At 38.4% G+C, this 14,925-nt stretch overlaps 1 protein-coding gene across 13 annotated transcripts in view; it reads left to right on the forward strand.

Annotated features, from left to right (window-relative positions):
• The window catches only part of ablim2 (actin binding LIM protein family, member 2), a 97,990-nt gene that overhangs the window by 42,441 nt on the left and 40,624 nt on the right, over positions 1-14,925 (forward strand). For all 13 annotated transcript variants that reach the window (XM_025009131.2, XM_017430315.3, XM_017430318.3 and 10 more), the window contains exons 3-6: positions 7,697-7,880; positions 11,631-11,743; positions 11,958-12,084; positions 13,110-13,203. In XM_025009131.2, the coding sequence (XP_024864899.1) occupies positions 7,697-7,880; positions 11,631-11,743; positions 11,958-12,084; positions 13,110-13,203 (518 nt within the window). The remainder of the gene's footprint in view (positions 1-7,696; positions 7,881-11,630; positions 11,744-11,957; positions 12,085-13,109; positions 13,204-14,925) is intronic.

Consider the following 14,925-nt stretch of genomic DNA (forward strand, 5'->3'; position numbering starts at 1 on the left):
TGCTGCTTCCTGTCTCCTTAGTGGAGGGTCAGTCTGAGGAAACACACACACACACACACACACACCTACACACACACACACACAACAAATAAATGAGCATAGATGTACCATGGTTTTGCCTCTTGCATCATTTGACAGTTTTAGACGTGATCCTAACAAAATACTTTCTAAAATCTTTTCTACCAGAATCTGAAGCCCTTTTACCTTTGTCCCCAATTTAAATACTTCTTTGTCTTTTTGAGTTTTTTATAACTTGGTTAATATTTCATTTTAATCTGGATGTGACAATATTTGGATATTGTTTGGAAATTTTTAATATTGCCCACAGCCTTTCATGACAGAGCCTTAGACTTGGATCATCTTATGTTGTAGTTGAGTTTAAGCCGTTTTGGTAAAACCTTGAAAAATCTCATGTCATATTGTTAGATAGTCATGCTCAGAGTATGTGTTGGGACTGACTCTCAGCCACTACGGCATCCAGTTTTGTCTCAATATCTGTAAATTGGCTTGTATATATTTTTTTTGTGTTGCCTAATATCAGTTAGCTGTTGCCACCATCTTGAATTAGATTGAATCCAAAGGTCAAATCAGTTTTAGAGGAACACCCAATGATGACTTTCTACAAGTTTCCTTAAATGTAGTTCAGTGGCTTATGAAATATTCACTAGTCACACAAACACAAACATTGACAATTTCAGCTTCTTGAAAGCATCCCTTTTTCTTCAGAAGACTTTGTTTTTTTTAAACCAGTGCATCCTGTTTTATACGCAGATTACAGCAGACCAGATTTATTAGACATCCATTCATTCAGGCATTTCCTCACTCATGCTGAAGGCTGAATTCAAGGAAAAGCCTAATAGGCTCTGAGATCCTCCTGTGCAGAGGAAGAACAACCAACTCTGCACTGAAAATCTCAGAAAGTGCTCACATCATGGAAGTGGCTGACAAGCTCTGAAGAAACAGGAGTGATACGTTTCCTGTAAACCTGTCAGCCTTTCGCCATTGGTAAATGTTGTAATAGGATTCCTACTGCAGTAAAACCTTTTCTGCAACTTACCGACAACTGTAGTCCCAAATCTTCCACGTTAAAGAACCCAGAAAACCCAGGCCGATGTATTTTCCTGTTACCACACACCCAGAGGTCAGAAGGTTGAGCTCTGTTCATATCAGTCGGAGTTTGTTTGAGAGGAGAAAAAAAAAGTCTCATTAGCTGTATCATGACCTCATCCTCTGAGGAAGTGAGCTCTTAGTAATACACACTCTGTTGCCATGGAGATGGAAATGTTTTGTAAAGGCTCAGATCAGTTCCTGACACTGCCTTCTAGTTAGAACTGGAGTCGTGTTCAAGGCTAATTCTGAGCATGACTCCAGTTAATTACATATATGCTTGGTAATATTCTTTATTTGAAAGTGGGAATCTATATACATAAAGACCTCATGCACTAAAACAATTCATCGAAACCTTTTCCACTCTTTGTTTTATAATGATCATCCTACAGTTATTGTGCTAATAGGAAGTTGTATTCATTTAATTTACTGTGACACAAGTTTCTTAAGAATCAGATGGGTTTGGAGTTGATTCCAAGAATCAGGGGCAGATTATTGAAATGCTTTTTTCCTCTAACTCGGTTCTAGCCGTTGGTACAGTCAAAAATATGGAGTCATGTGAATGAACACAGTAACCTTCTGTGTTTTTTATTTTTTTGAAGGATGGGGCAGGGTTGTAACTTCTCCTTATAAAAAGATAGTTTTCTCCCACAGACATATTTAAAACTAAAATGACTTGTTCTTTATTAGGTTGATAAGAAACAGACTTTTGTTTTTTATTTTTAAAAGCCAGTTCAAACCTGTTTACAGATGATAAATGAAGCAGGTGAAAAAGAGATTTTGGCTAATTAGTGCTGAAGTATCATGGTTTTGTTTGCAGGGAAAAATGTTGAACACAAATACAATTTGGTTAATTGATGCTACAGAGAATGTTTAAGCAACTTCTTGTCTAAATTGGGCAACAATGTTTTATTTAACCTGGCAGCAGGTTTTAAACACAAACTAAAGAAATGACATTTTCTGTGAAAATGCAGTGTGAGTGCTGGATGACTTTATGAGTCACATATACAATAACTGGCTTTGGAAAAACTATTAACACTTTATCTTCCGGAGGTTTTTTTTAGTCATAATAAACTGACATGGCAACAGCATGTTTTGAAAATTAAAACTATACCAAATTACATTAGCAGTTTGACTTAAACTACTCTGAGGTAAAATCAGATTCATGACTGCTGGTGAAGAAAATATGTATTAGAAACCATTTTCAATAAAACAGATAGTAGGATAGATAGGTAGGACAAAAGGCTAGCAGACAAAGAAAGATGAGACAGGAACGACCTTGACTGCTTCCATTAGCATCGAAGGACAAGACTAGAAGAACTCCTTCTTCTTTTTTTATTTTAATGTAATGTACTTTATGTAAAACAGTTTCTTTGATTTGCATTAGACCCATGCTCAAGAAACATCTGATCTGCAGTAGAACCATTGCTGGCTGCAGATGAGACATGTAATATTAAATAGTTGTTTATTTTATCACTTTCAGAGGAAGTAATGCTTTCTAGTAGCATGGGTGATGTAAATGATGAATGAGCTCTTATAATCTAAATAGCTGGGCTGCTGAGAAAGTAACTTACTCAATGAGACAATAAGAATAAAGTCTAATTGCCAACTAAGAGTCATGTTTTAAAATGGTGAGCTGATGGAAACAGCACTCAGGTCTCAGAGTCTGGATTTCTGTTGGGAGTTTCTACTTGTGAGGCTGAACTCTTTAATCTGAAGAGGTTAAAGTTCAGACTCAAGTCTAACAAAGTTTTACATGAAGACTCGATCCATCCATCCATCCATCTGCTGGTGGTTACACCTTTAGCCTGCAGCATTATGTCACTCCGTTCACGTTAGCATCTGGCATGTGAAGGGGATGTTCATGGGGCCGGTAGTAGCAGCTGGAAAGTATGTCGTCCACTTCCTGAGAAAACATTCCTGCTCGTATTGTTGTGGTTGTTTTTAAAGAGTGCTGTATTCCCCGGTGGGGCTTGGTTAAAAAAATAAAATAAAAAAGACAGGGAAACAGCGCTGGAAAATGGTTTCCAACTTGTCCATTGGAGTTTTTAAAGGGTGAGAAAGTTGGCCTTTTTAACAACTGGTAGTTATTAAAGAAGCTGTGGCTTTCCTTTGCTTGGTGCAGAAGAACAACAGACATTGTAAATCTTGTTTTGCCCAAAATGGTGTCTGACAGTTAATTCTTCTAATCCGTTTAGTCACAAGTTTGATCCCACACATGTATTCTGCAGTTGTGCAACATCTCCATTATTATAAAAAATACCCCAAAGAAACACACACACAGTTTAACACTAAATTCAGAAATCTCCAGGTTCAAAAATAAATTACATTTGTTGCTAGAAATAACACTTTGCTGACTATCCATCCATCTGCTTTACCTGCTTCTCCCTTCTGGGTTGCGGGGAGATGGTGTCTATCTCCAGCAGTCATTATATAAGAGGTGGGGACACCCTGGACAGGTCTCTAGTCCATCACAGGGACACATAGAGACAAACAACTATTCACACTCTCACCTAGGGACAATTTAGAATTACCAAACATGCATGTTTTTGGTCTGTGGGAGAAAACTGGAGTACCTGGAGTAACCCAACACATTCACGAGGAGAACATGCAAACTCCATCTGGTAAGGCCCCAGGCCAGAAGACGATCCTGCAACCTTCTTGCTGGGAGGCGACGGCTCTAACCATTGCACTGCCATGCTGCCTACTTTCTTCACTAATATAAAAATATAATTCAATTCAATGTATTCATACATTGCCAAGTCACAATTACATTCATCCAGATTCAAATCCAATTACAGTCAGTCCAGTTCCAATTTTAATACAATACTTTCACATACAGTACATTACAAAATGCCAATTAGTAAAAGTTATCTTTCTTAGGAAGACAGGATATGGCATCAAATCTTCACTTTGTCACAATCTCCCATTCTGGGAGGCGACAGTGGGAAGGAATGACTCCCTCTTAACAGGAAGAACACCTCTAGAAATCAGACGGCCATCTTCCTCGACCGGCTGGGGTTTAAGAGGACAGGAAAGGGACACAGACAAACACCTAATGACTGGTCCAGGGGTAGTTTCTATGGAAAGAAAAACACAGGGTAAAAACAGCAATGTTTGCATGTACAAACATAGAGAGCAGAGAAAGTAAAGACAGCAGCAGAGTGAGGAAATGAGGGCAGTATGTCCTCCAGCTTATAGAAGCATAACTAAGGGATAGCTCAGAAAACACCTGTAAATTTACCTGTAAAGTCTACATTTGGAACATATTATTACTAAAGGAGGCAGAGGAACAGCTAAACATCTGACACATGAAGCAAGTTTGGACAGAAGAAGCCAGAAGATAATCACAAGCCATGCTAAGCTAAGCTAAAGCTAGCTAGAGCTAGCAACCCCCAATGTCAAAACCATGAGTGTTGAAAGCCCTCATGTTCCTCGAGCACAATGCAGTAGGAGAAACAACAGTACAAAGAATGCTTGTGTACCAATGCGTGAAAATCTGTCAAAATGAAGACAAATTAGTAAATTAAAAATGTTGATGAGTAAACAAAGTAAATCCAACAGACAGAATAAGAAAGCATGCATACCACAAATATCAGCACGTCTCCCACTCAGTATAATACATCAGATTTAACATGGATTGCTTATTCTGTAAGATGTTCATGCTGAAGATTACGATTTATTTTGCTCCATGGGTTTGCTCAGCTATAAAACATTTACATTTACATACATATTTATAGAAATCATATAAATATTACTCTGAATTCAACTTTGATCAACTAATTTCAATTTGAGTAATAAATAGACTACTTCTACTTTAAAAACAGTAGTTTTCTGATGCGTTTGCACTTCCCTTAAGTTTTTGGTAGAAAAATTGAGATCTTGAAAGTAATTTCTAAATTGTGCATTGTCATTGTCAGTTTGTGTCTAGACACCAAACCAAAAATAAGCAGTTTTTACAGTGTTTTCTGCATCCGTCTTACTTTATCACGATCCTTTCTAAGTTAAACTTAAAAACAGACATGAAACTGTAAGCACTGTAAATAAGAGCTACATTTGTTTTGGGAGAATCTTAAGCCAATTTCTCTGTTGATATGTTGTTAATGTGGAATTTCTCGCCGCCTAGTGGCACGGCATGAGTATTTCAGTGTTTTTGTTAGAATCATATGGGCAGAGAACTATGTAAACAAATTAAAAAGGTTTGTTTTAAAAACGAAAATGTAGAGTAGTGTAGACTGAGCCTATAAAGAATGATATTCAACTACAAATACATTTAAATTAAATTGTTCTAAATTTGACCTTGTGATTGGAATAAATGGAATTCAGGCTAAATTGAATTTCACTGGACTTGAACAGAACATGTTTAGTTTATCTGGTGAAAAGAAAATGGCAGCACCTAAAGTGCAGTGTCCGTGGATGGGTTGTGGCACTTGTCAGCACTTTATTAGCTTTCCTTAACAAGATCGGAACTGATCGCACAATGAGATCTTAATAAGGGTTTGAAACCCACCCAAACCATATTCATGCTTTTTATTTACACGTCGTGTCTTATCTTTTTACCCTGATCAAGCATGTTTGTACAGGTTTGTTTTGTAAGGCGTACAGTGTGGCAAACCTTCACGTCTGACACACTGTGCGTATGTATGTTGTACTTTCCACACACCATCCAGCACAAACATCATTTATGTTTCCAGTTGTTCTTTCCAGAAACAAAGAATGGAAGGGGGAGCCAGCTGGGTGTACACCCCTCAGGGCACGGCAGCTCTGTGATGTCATCTAGTCACAATTGATACCATGTGTAATCTTTGTGAATTCCTGTCATATTTTATTAAAAAACCACAGACAGGTTTTGCACAACCCCTCTGTCGTGGTGTTACTGGCGTTTGAAGCAGGAAAATAATTAGATGTGTCAAACTGGCTCTCCTGATACCAAAGCCTCCTCTTCTTTTACTTCTTTCCAAGTCAACATCTATTTGTCAAATAGCTTGAAGGTTTCTGCTTCGTAAGACTCGTTGACAGCTGTTATATCTACAGTATCTTAATATGTTGTCCACAAGCCTGGAACACACATATTAAGATTATTTCCTTACATCTCCTGTAGTCGTAGAGTCCCAATCATTAAAGAAGAAAAATTATGCTCTTTTAGCTTTTCCACTTCCTCCATGCTCTAGCTTCTTTTGTCCCGAAACACATTGTTTTATTCATCTATCACTGTTGCAATGAAATACATGGACATAATACTAAGTGACTAGTTTGACACGCTTCAAATGTAGAAAAAAATTTAAAAAAATCACCTGACCAGAGCAGACTTGTTGGACCAGGCTTAGGATGGGACGAATGGTGTGTAAATGTAGTAACGGAGCCGTAACGGTTGACATTTGAAAAGATCATTTTAAGTAGTGATGACATACAGTCTGTGTGACCACACAGCTGCAGGACTGAACCTTCCTCTTGTGTTCGAGGACCACCGACCCCTTTGTAAATGCATAAAAGTACCACATACATTTTGTTTATTGCATCAAGACTTTTTGATTTTGTCAGAAACTTGAATTTAAACAAAACAAAACAAAAAATTATTTTAAAATTAAATTTAAAATGCTCTAGTGAAAATTACGACCTTTGGGGCATTGGCGGTTGGCTTTGACCCCATTAAAAAATAAATTATTATAGAACAATAATTTATGCCAAAACTAAAATCATAAACTCAATGTTAGCTCAACACTGTTAGCCCACAGCCCACTGGCAGCCAGCTCCTCTCCAAAATCTTTAAGCCTTAATTTGGGAATTTAAGACATGCTTGACATGTAATCAAAATTCAGTTTAGAGTTGGTCACTAGAGGAGTTCACATCTCCAGTTTATATCATGACAACAAAAAGAAAAATGGCAAGAAATTTATTCAAGAGATGTTCTAACACCCATCAGTTGCCCAGTAACGTTAACTTGTCATCTGGTGTAAGACACAATTTGAAGGTGATATGGTTCTGGTACATGTGCATGTACATTTCTGTTGGGCAGTCGGCAGGGCTAAGTTGATGGCAGAATATTGACACCTACATGTGTTAAGGACAGGACTGTGATCAAACATGCTCACACCCTGTGACAAAACCTTAAGTTTTTGATGACTTTTAATCACCCATTTATTTGGTGCCAATGTCTCTGGCAGGGGTTTGTAAAATACAATGTGTGTTAAGCACCAAAATGATCTAGTTGATTCAAAATAGTTGGCTTCCTGTTAAGTTTAGGCCATACCTTCAAGAGACATTTTTGTAGATTTTTGGCCTTAGAATATGTAGAATATACCAAATTTGATATCTATATGTGAAATCGCTGTTACTCAAGGTGCCAGGTTTAGTTTTATTGAAATACAAAAATCTTTATCATGCTTGACGTTTGTGGAAAACTTTATGACTTTTTGTTGGTTTTCAAAAGTGCATTTTATTTAGGAAATGAAGGAATAAGCTCTTTATTACAATAGATCCTCCACATTTCCTTTGCTGCTCGAACATGTTTATTATGAAGTGCTCAGTGTGCTAATTTTTCTTTCTTCTCTCCCCCTCCCTCTCTTGTTTGCTGTGTGTCTCCCCACAGTGTGTGGCTGTGAGCTTGCCCAGGGAGGTTTCTTTGTGCGACAGGGTGAATACATCTGTACTCTGGACTACCAGCGGCTGTACGGGACTCGCTGCTTCAGCTGCCAGGACTTCATTGAGGGGGAGGTGGTGTCAGCCCTGGGGAAGACCTACCATCCTCGCTGCTTTGTCTGCTCCTCATGCAAGTAAGAATCAATAACCTGCCCCCTCTCCACACACACAAACACACACCTTTGTTCACCTCCCGCTCTCCTCTGACATTTAAGCATTTTGTGCTGTGGTGACATTAAATGCAGCACTGGAGCTAGGGGTACTTTTAATTTAGACATTGTTACCCACTGATTACACTCCATTGACTAAAAAGTCTGTTCCAGTGAAGATGTTAGCCTTTGAAAATTAGCACAGACCAACCAAAGGTGGCTCATTGTTTTCACACAAAACAAGCTGTCATCGAGGAATAAAGGAAGGTGTGGCAAAGGCAGACTGGAGAGATTGTGCATTATCAGCAGTATAAAAATATAGCCACAGCTGTTTTGAAGTCACTTTACGGATATGCATCTAACATCCTAAGTCTTTGTGCTAATGACAGTTCACTGTAATGAAGTGTGCCAATGCATAAGAGATGAATCACCCTCATCACGATTCGGTCGGTTGTTGTTCCATTTCTGTCCATCACAGTTTTTGATTAATATTTCATTCCACTTCTTTGTAGAAAACCCCAAACAAAAACTATATCAAGACATGAGGCTTGATCAGGAACAGTGTGCTACCACTTTTGCAAGTGGTGGCAGCAACCTCGGCACAATCGACATACACACGGTCTGTCTATGCGCCGCGCACAAACATTTGCGTACTAACACCAACATTGTTCGGTTGAGAAACTGGCAACAAACTAAACAAATGGCATCATGATAGCAAATGGCCTCATCATCATCGACTGTAGAGGTTTAATATAAGCTTCTTTTACACTGGTGTGTCGTTTTTCAGAAGGAGTTGTTTTGTAAGCCTAAAAAAAAATAATAAAAAAACAGGCCCATGTTTGGCTACCTATTAGCCTAGCATGGGTAAAGACTTTTGCCTCTTTCTCCGTGCTCTGTAACTGATGTCACGGCTGATAAGGTACTAATTACTGATCACTACTAGACAAAACATCTCTTCAACGTTGACTGGATTGTTCTTTTAACCCCCCTACGGCTGCTGTGATGCGTAGTCTGTTTTATGTGTTTGTGTATGAGCGGATCATGTTTATCCTCTTGCTGAACCCAGTATCAGAATGTTCCAGCGTGGTATCTGTGGTTTGCGATGTGATTGTGTAACCTCTGCGCTTCTCTTCTGGAAAAAAAAAAAAGGCCTTCTGTGAAGTAAAAACATTTGTTCTTAATGAGGAATGTAAAAACGAGGTGGAGTTAGAGAGAAGATGTAAGTTCTGCTGGTGGAGATGCTTCAGGCTCAGCTGTGGGTGTGTGTGTGTGTGTGTGTGTGTGTGTGTGGTGGCGATAGTGGGGGGAGATGGTGGCGCTGCATTGATCATTCATAATTTAGCATTCTGACTGTGTTTTTTTAGTCCCACTGTCTGGGTTTTCTTTGTTTCGCAATTCAACCACAATCCTGTGCAAAAGTCTTGACCCTGTCCTCAATTTCTACTTTGCTTTAATCTTTTAGAGGAGTCATTAATAATACTTCTCCAGACTTTCAGAGTATTTTATTTTATTTTATTTTTTCAGTTTTCATACAATATTTATAGTACAGTTTATACTATAAATTGTATGAGAGTACAGGATGTATACAGATGAGGCTAGTCCACAGAAACAGTTTCTTTCTGACTTTGAGGTTTCTTAAATTTTCTCCCATGGTGTGGGGCTAAACTCAGTAAAGATCGTGACTGCTTCACTTCACAACTGTGCTCAGTTTGAAGGTAAGTGTTTTGTATGACTCTCAGCTACAACCACACCAAAATTTAGCATGATATCTGTCAAACTGACTGAATTATAGACGTTTTTTGTTGTCTAAGGTGTGTTGGCTATGGCGGCCATTTTAATTTGAGTTGACCCAGTTGTAGAGGTTCATCCACTGAATATGTTCTGAAAATTTCTTTAGAATCCATGCAGTGGTTCTGGATATATTTTGCTAACAGACAGAGAAAGTTGAGTCCAAACAGTTAATGGCAAGATTTAAAACAAAGATTTGCACAATCTATTAGCAGTTGGAGTATATATTGGGGATCAGTCTTGGCTACTGCCACGCTAAATAAATTTTAGCTCAGTTTCTTTCAGATTGACCTGAGACACAGCCATTATTGGTGTCCTTAAAGGTCGGTTGGGTGTGGCAGCCATCTTAAATTGATTTGACTCCAAAAGGGAATCAGTTATTGATGTACAGCCAATGATTACTTTCTGAGAGTTTCTTTAAAATTTGTTCAGTAATTCATGAGGTATTTTGCTAACCGACATACACACACACACACACACAAACATGGGGGAAAAAAATCATGATCACCTGCAGGACATTAGCTCAGTTTGTGGAATGAGGGGAACAAAGTGCTGAGTAGTTCCATACAATATGAGACGTCTGGTCACCCTGTTGTTTATCCATTTCTAACCTATCATCTCGGCCCCTCGCAGACTGCCTGCAGTCACTCTTCATTCTGAAGCTGACAGTGTGACTTATGCACTAATATTACATTTCTGAGCTGCAGGAAGCAGCACATGGCAGCATGTTGGAGCCCCGCTCTGCTGAGTTATCATCATTCTGTGTGATCAGTGACAGCAGCAAAACCCAAACAGCCAGGCAGCATTAATGTTATTTCAGCAGGCTTGGTTTGAATGTGTCTCCAGCAGCACAATAAAGAGATTTAGACTTGTGAATAAAACCGGTGACAATCTGTCCTCAGTTGCTCCTTCACAGTTCCATTCTAGAGTCTGTTATTGAGTTCGGTTCGATTCAGTTTTTTTAAAAATATCCTCCTGACTACTAGGAAACAAAATATTGTCCAATCACATTTATTCTTTTTTTAATTCCCAAATCTTTGTAAAGTAATTACCCCCACCCTTTCACATTTGGTATCATTGAAAAGCCCTGAATGCCCTCTGTAGATAGCAAAAGGAGTTAATTCATTAGCATTCAGGTTTACAAATGTCCTCCACAAAGGACACATTTGAACTACTGATAGTCAGGAGAATATATGTATAATTCACAAGAAAAGTCATTTAAGGGGAACCATACAAAAACATTCCCGAACAGTACATTATAAAGCGCAAATGAGCAAAAGTTATCCAACAAAACCAGCAGGCTGTATCAAATCTTCACTTTGTCACCATCTCCCATCCTGAGCAGCACGGTGCGGACAGTGGAAAGAAATGACTCCCCTTGAACAGGAAGAAACCTGTGGTTATTAAAAAGCAATGTAACTAGCTTTAAAGATATGATAGACTTCAGAGCATCACCTGTAACTAATGAGTTACAGTGAGGTAAGTACCAGGTGCCAAATACACACCAGGTACATACTTGGCAAGTGCCAAGTATTCAGTTAGTAAGTACCTGTTACATACCAAATAAGTATCTTGTATGTGACAAGAATTTATCAGGTGTGTACCTGTTACGTATTGGATAAATACCAGCTTGATTAAGTATCTGGTTTGTACCATGTACAAGAAAAGGAATGGGTCCATACCGGGTCAAGTACCAGGGAAGAACTGGGTACATCTCTGGTACACACTGAGCTGTATCATGTATTGCTACAGAGTAATGTTTTGCTGCTAGAGCCTCTTGACATGATGTTTTTTTACCTTTTTGTTTGATGACAATTAATATTGTTTTTGTGTTTAAAGATGAGAATAAATGTCTTCTAGGAACACACATGACAATGGACAGTCAAATCTATCGTCTGACACTCTTTCTGTTTGTATGTGTGTGTGTGTGTGTGTGTTTGTTTGCAGACAGCCTTTCCCAGCCGGTGACCGGGTGACATTCAACGGGAAGGAGTGTATCTGCCAAAAGTGTTCCCAGCCCCTCCCTGCCAACAGCCCTGCACCCATACAGGCTGTCCACAGTCAGTGCTTCTCCTCACTACCAACACCAATCCAGCCAAAATCCAACCTCCACTTCTCTATTCCACCCTTTTAAACTGGCACTTGTTTCTCTCAGAAACAGACAATATAACCAATGTTACTTCAGTGCTTTGACTCACTTATGTAATGCAAGTTCATTTTAGGTTCATTTCCCTTCAAACAGCGTCTGACTTCGTCCATGTGTGCTGTGTGCAGATTGCTGCGGCTGTGGGAAGGAGTTTAAGAACGAACAGTCTCTGGTAGCGCTGGACAAGCACTGGCATCTGGGTTGCTTCAAGTGTAAAGTGTGCAACAAGGTGCTCAATGCTGAGTACATCAGCAAGTAAGTCCTTCTGGTTTCTGCTGGTAATTCTCCTGCTTTGAGCTTTGGAAGAAAAATAATATTTAAATATGAGGGTTTTTTTTAAATCTCATACATTAGTGTTAAAAATGCTATACAGACAGATCCTAGGACATGTAGAGCTTAACATGGAGCTGGTTTTGGACTAATTTAAGTATTACAGCTGGGTGATGGTCATCCAATCCTGTTATCATAAGATACAGTCTGCTTTTTTATCTAAAAATGTTTTTAAATTAAATCTAAATGTCCATTCTAAATTTTATTAATGATTTCACTCATATCTGTTATAATAAGAGTAGAGATAATATCTGAATTTTCCTGCTAAAGCGCCTTCATTTTAATATACTGTACCTGTATTCCAGTCAGATTAGATGTTTGCCGGTATCTGAACTCGTCATCAGATATCTGATATTATCATACTGACATATCCAAGACTGGAATATCAAATATTAGAAAAAAAGGCAGAAATGTACATCCCTAGTTTTAATCGCTGTTCACATCTTTTAGATTAATGTGTCTAATTTTGAGCAAATCAAGACTGTAAGACTAAAAAAAAATAATAATAATAATTTATTTTGTGGACTTCCCTGGTTAAAACAAAAGTATTGGAAAAAAATAAATGAAGACCAAACTGATTCCTTTGAATTTTTCTTGATCCAGTTTTACTTCCGCCAAGGAGGTTTTGTTTTTGTCTGTTTGTCTGTTAGCAAGATTACATAAAACTAATGAACAGATTTGCATGAAATTTTTAGCAAATGTTGGGGTTGTCACAAAAAAATCCCCTATTGATTACATTTTGATGGTGATCCAGATCTGAATCTCTATTTTTTTTTATTGACGCTATGGCCCTGGCTGAGGTTTGCACTCTCTGAGTGCTTCTAGTCTGTAAATATTTTCAGCACAGACTGGTTACATTCAGAACCCAGGTCCTGCTTTGCGATCTGAAACAGCATCTGACAGTCTGCACCGTCTCTGATCTGCTCTTTGGTCTTGTGTTGTCCAAACAGGGATGGGATCCCATACTGTGAGATGGACTACCACGCCATGTTTGGCATCCAGTGTGAGAGTTGTAAGAAGTACATCACTGGGAAAGTGTTGGAGGTACAGTATGGATGGAACACTGTCTGAGCAGCTGTGTTTGGATCAACTTACTGTTTGCACACTTAGATTAGTCAACAGGTAAAATAATGAAAGTTAACGGAAGAGGAAAAATAACGAGTGGTAGATTCATGACTGTTTACAGGTTAAGGTAAGAGTGCACAGAAAAGACCTCCTTCTCACTGGATGAAGACCACACTACAATGTAAAAAAAATCAAGCAGAATGTTGATGGTCTTTGCAGGGTCCTGGCTACGACTTCAGGGCTGTATTAAGAACACAATGGGTTCCGCATTACATCTAATAGATGGTTTTGGGCATGCAATAAACATGTTCATAGTGGTTTACTACAGTGGTGGCAGTGTATTGGGGTCCTTGGAGAAGTGTGATGGAAGCATATCTATGATGTATCTGACATGGCATGGTCATTAAGAATTTAAAGTACTGATCAAGCTTGTTTCAGAGACACAGAAAATAGCAGGAAATACTATTTGTCAAGTACTAAGAGTGTAGCAGTGATTGCCCTCACGCTGAAGGTTTTCTAAATGTGGCACTAATCGGTGGTGTGGATGGCATAGAGGAGTCATCATTTAGTGTGAAAGGGGCATTAAGAATAAATCAGTAACTGGTCAAGTCAAATTTGGCATTTTGCTCACATACTTTAAATTATACTTGTTTCCTAGTTAGTTTCAGGTGTCCAAAGTCAGGTGTCTCCTCTGATCAACCCACTTTGTTTTTATTAAACACAGCCTGGTACTTACTGGGTATGTAACTGGTACATAACTGATATTTAATAAGTACATATTTGGTACTTACCTGGTTTGTACATGGTACTTAGATAGCACTTACTGGGGATGTAACTGGTACTTACCTAGTACTTACTTAGTACTTTCCTGATACTAACAGGGTATGTACCTGGTACATCCCTGATACATACATGACACTTACCAGGTTTGTATCCTGCAAGTACTAGGTATGTACATAGTATACACTTAGTACTTACCTGGAATGAACCTTGTACCTAAAGGGTACCCTGTTAAAACCAGGAAAGTGCCAATTATTTACCCTATAAGTACCAGGTACATACCAGATACAAATAGGAAGTACCTGGCACATACATAGAAAGTACCAGCAATATGTCTCTCTACAAAATTAAAATATTCAGGATTAGGCTGTGTTAACTGCACTAGATGCAGAAAAATAAAGAGGTATTGTAGTATTTGTACCTGCATATCCTTTGCCTCCACAGCTGACTGTAATATTGTAGATTTACCTACAAGCAGCCAAAGATTTATGCTGGAGTCTTTCATTTAATCATTGGGCAGACGTTTGCTCCCAGTGCTTCCTCCCAGTCAGCATTCTGCAACCTCTGCACCGTGGTTTTAGAGAATTAAATGCTGCCTGATGCAGATACTCAGGAAGTATCAGATATAAGGGGTTTAGGGATTTGTTATAAATATATATATATATAAATATAACAATTTTACAGTACATATCTCACAATTGTAATAAGAAAATAAAGACACCTAAAATTATTTCTAAAGCATATAAATAAGCAATGCAAGTCTTTCTAACTGCTGTAATGTGAGCTCTCTCTCTCTCTCTCTCTCTCTAGTTTTTGTCAACATTTGTGCAGCTGTTTTTTTTACGAGGTTGTAGTTGAGGTGCATTCTTTATAGAATGAGCAGAAAATGGAGCATTAATCAGTCCTGACAGCAATAAAAGA

The sequence above is a fragment of the Kryptolebias marmoratus genome, linkage group LG7 (genome assembly GCF_001649575.2).
Source record: "Kryptolebias marmoratus isolate JLee-2015 linkage group LG7, ASM164957v2, whole genome shotgun sequence".
In the NCBI taxonomy this organism is placed as follows: Eukaryota; Metazoa; Chordata; class Actinopteri; order Cyprinodontiformes; family Rivulidae; genus Kryptolebias; species Kryptolebias marmoratus.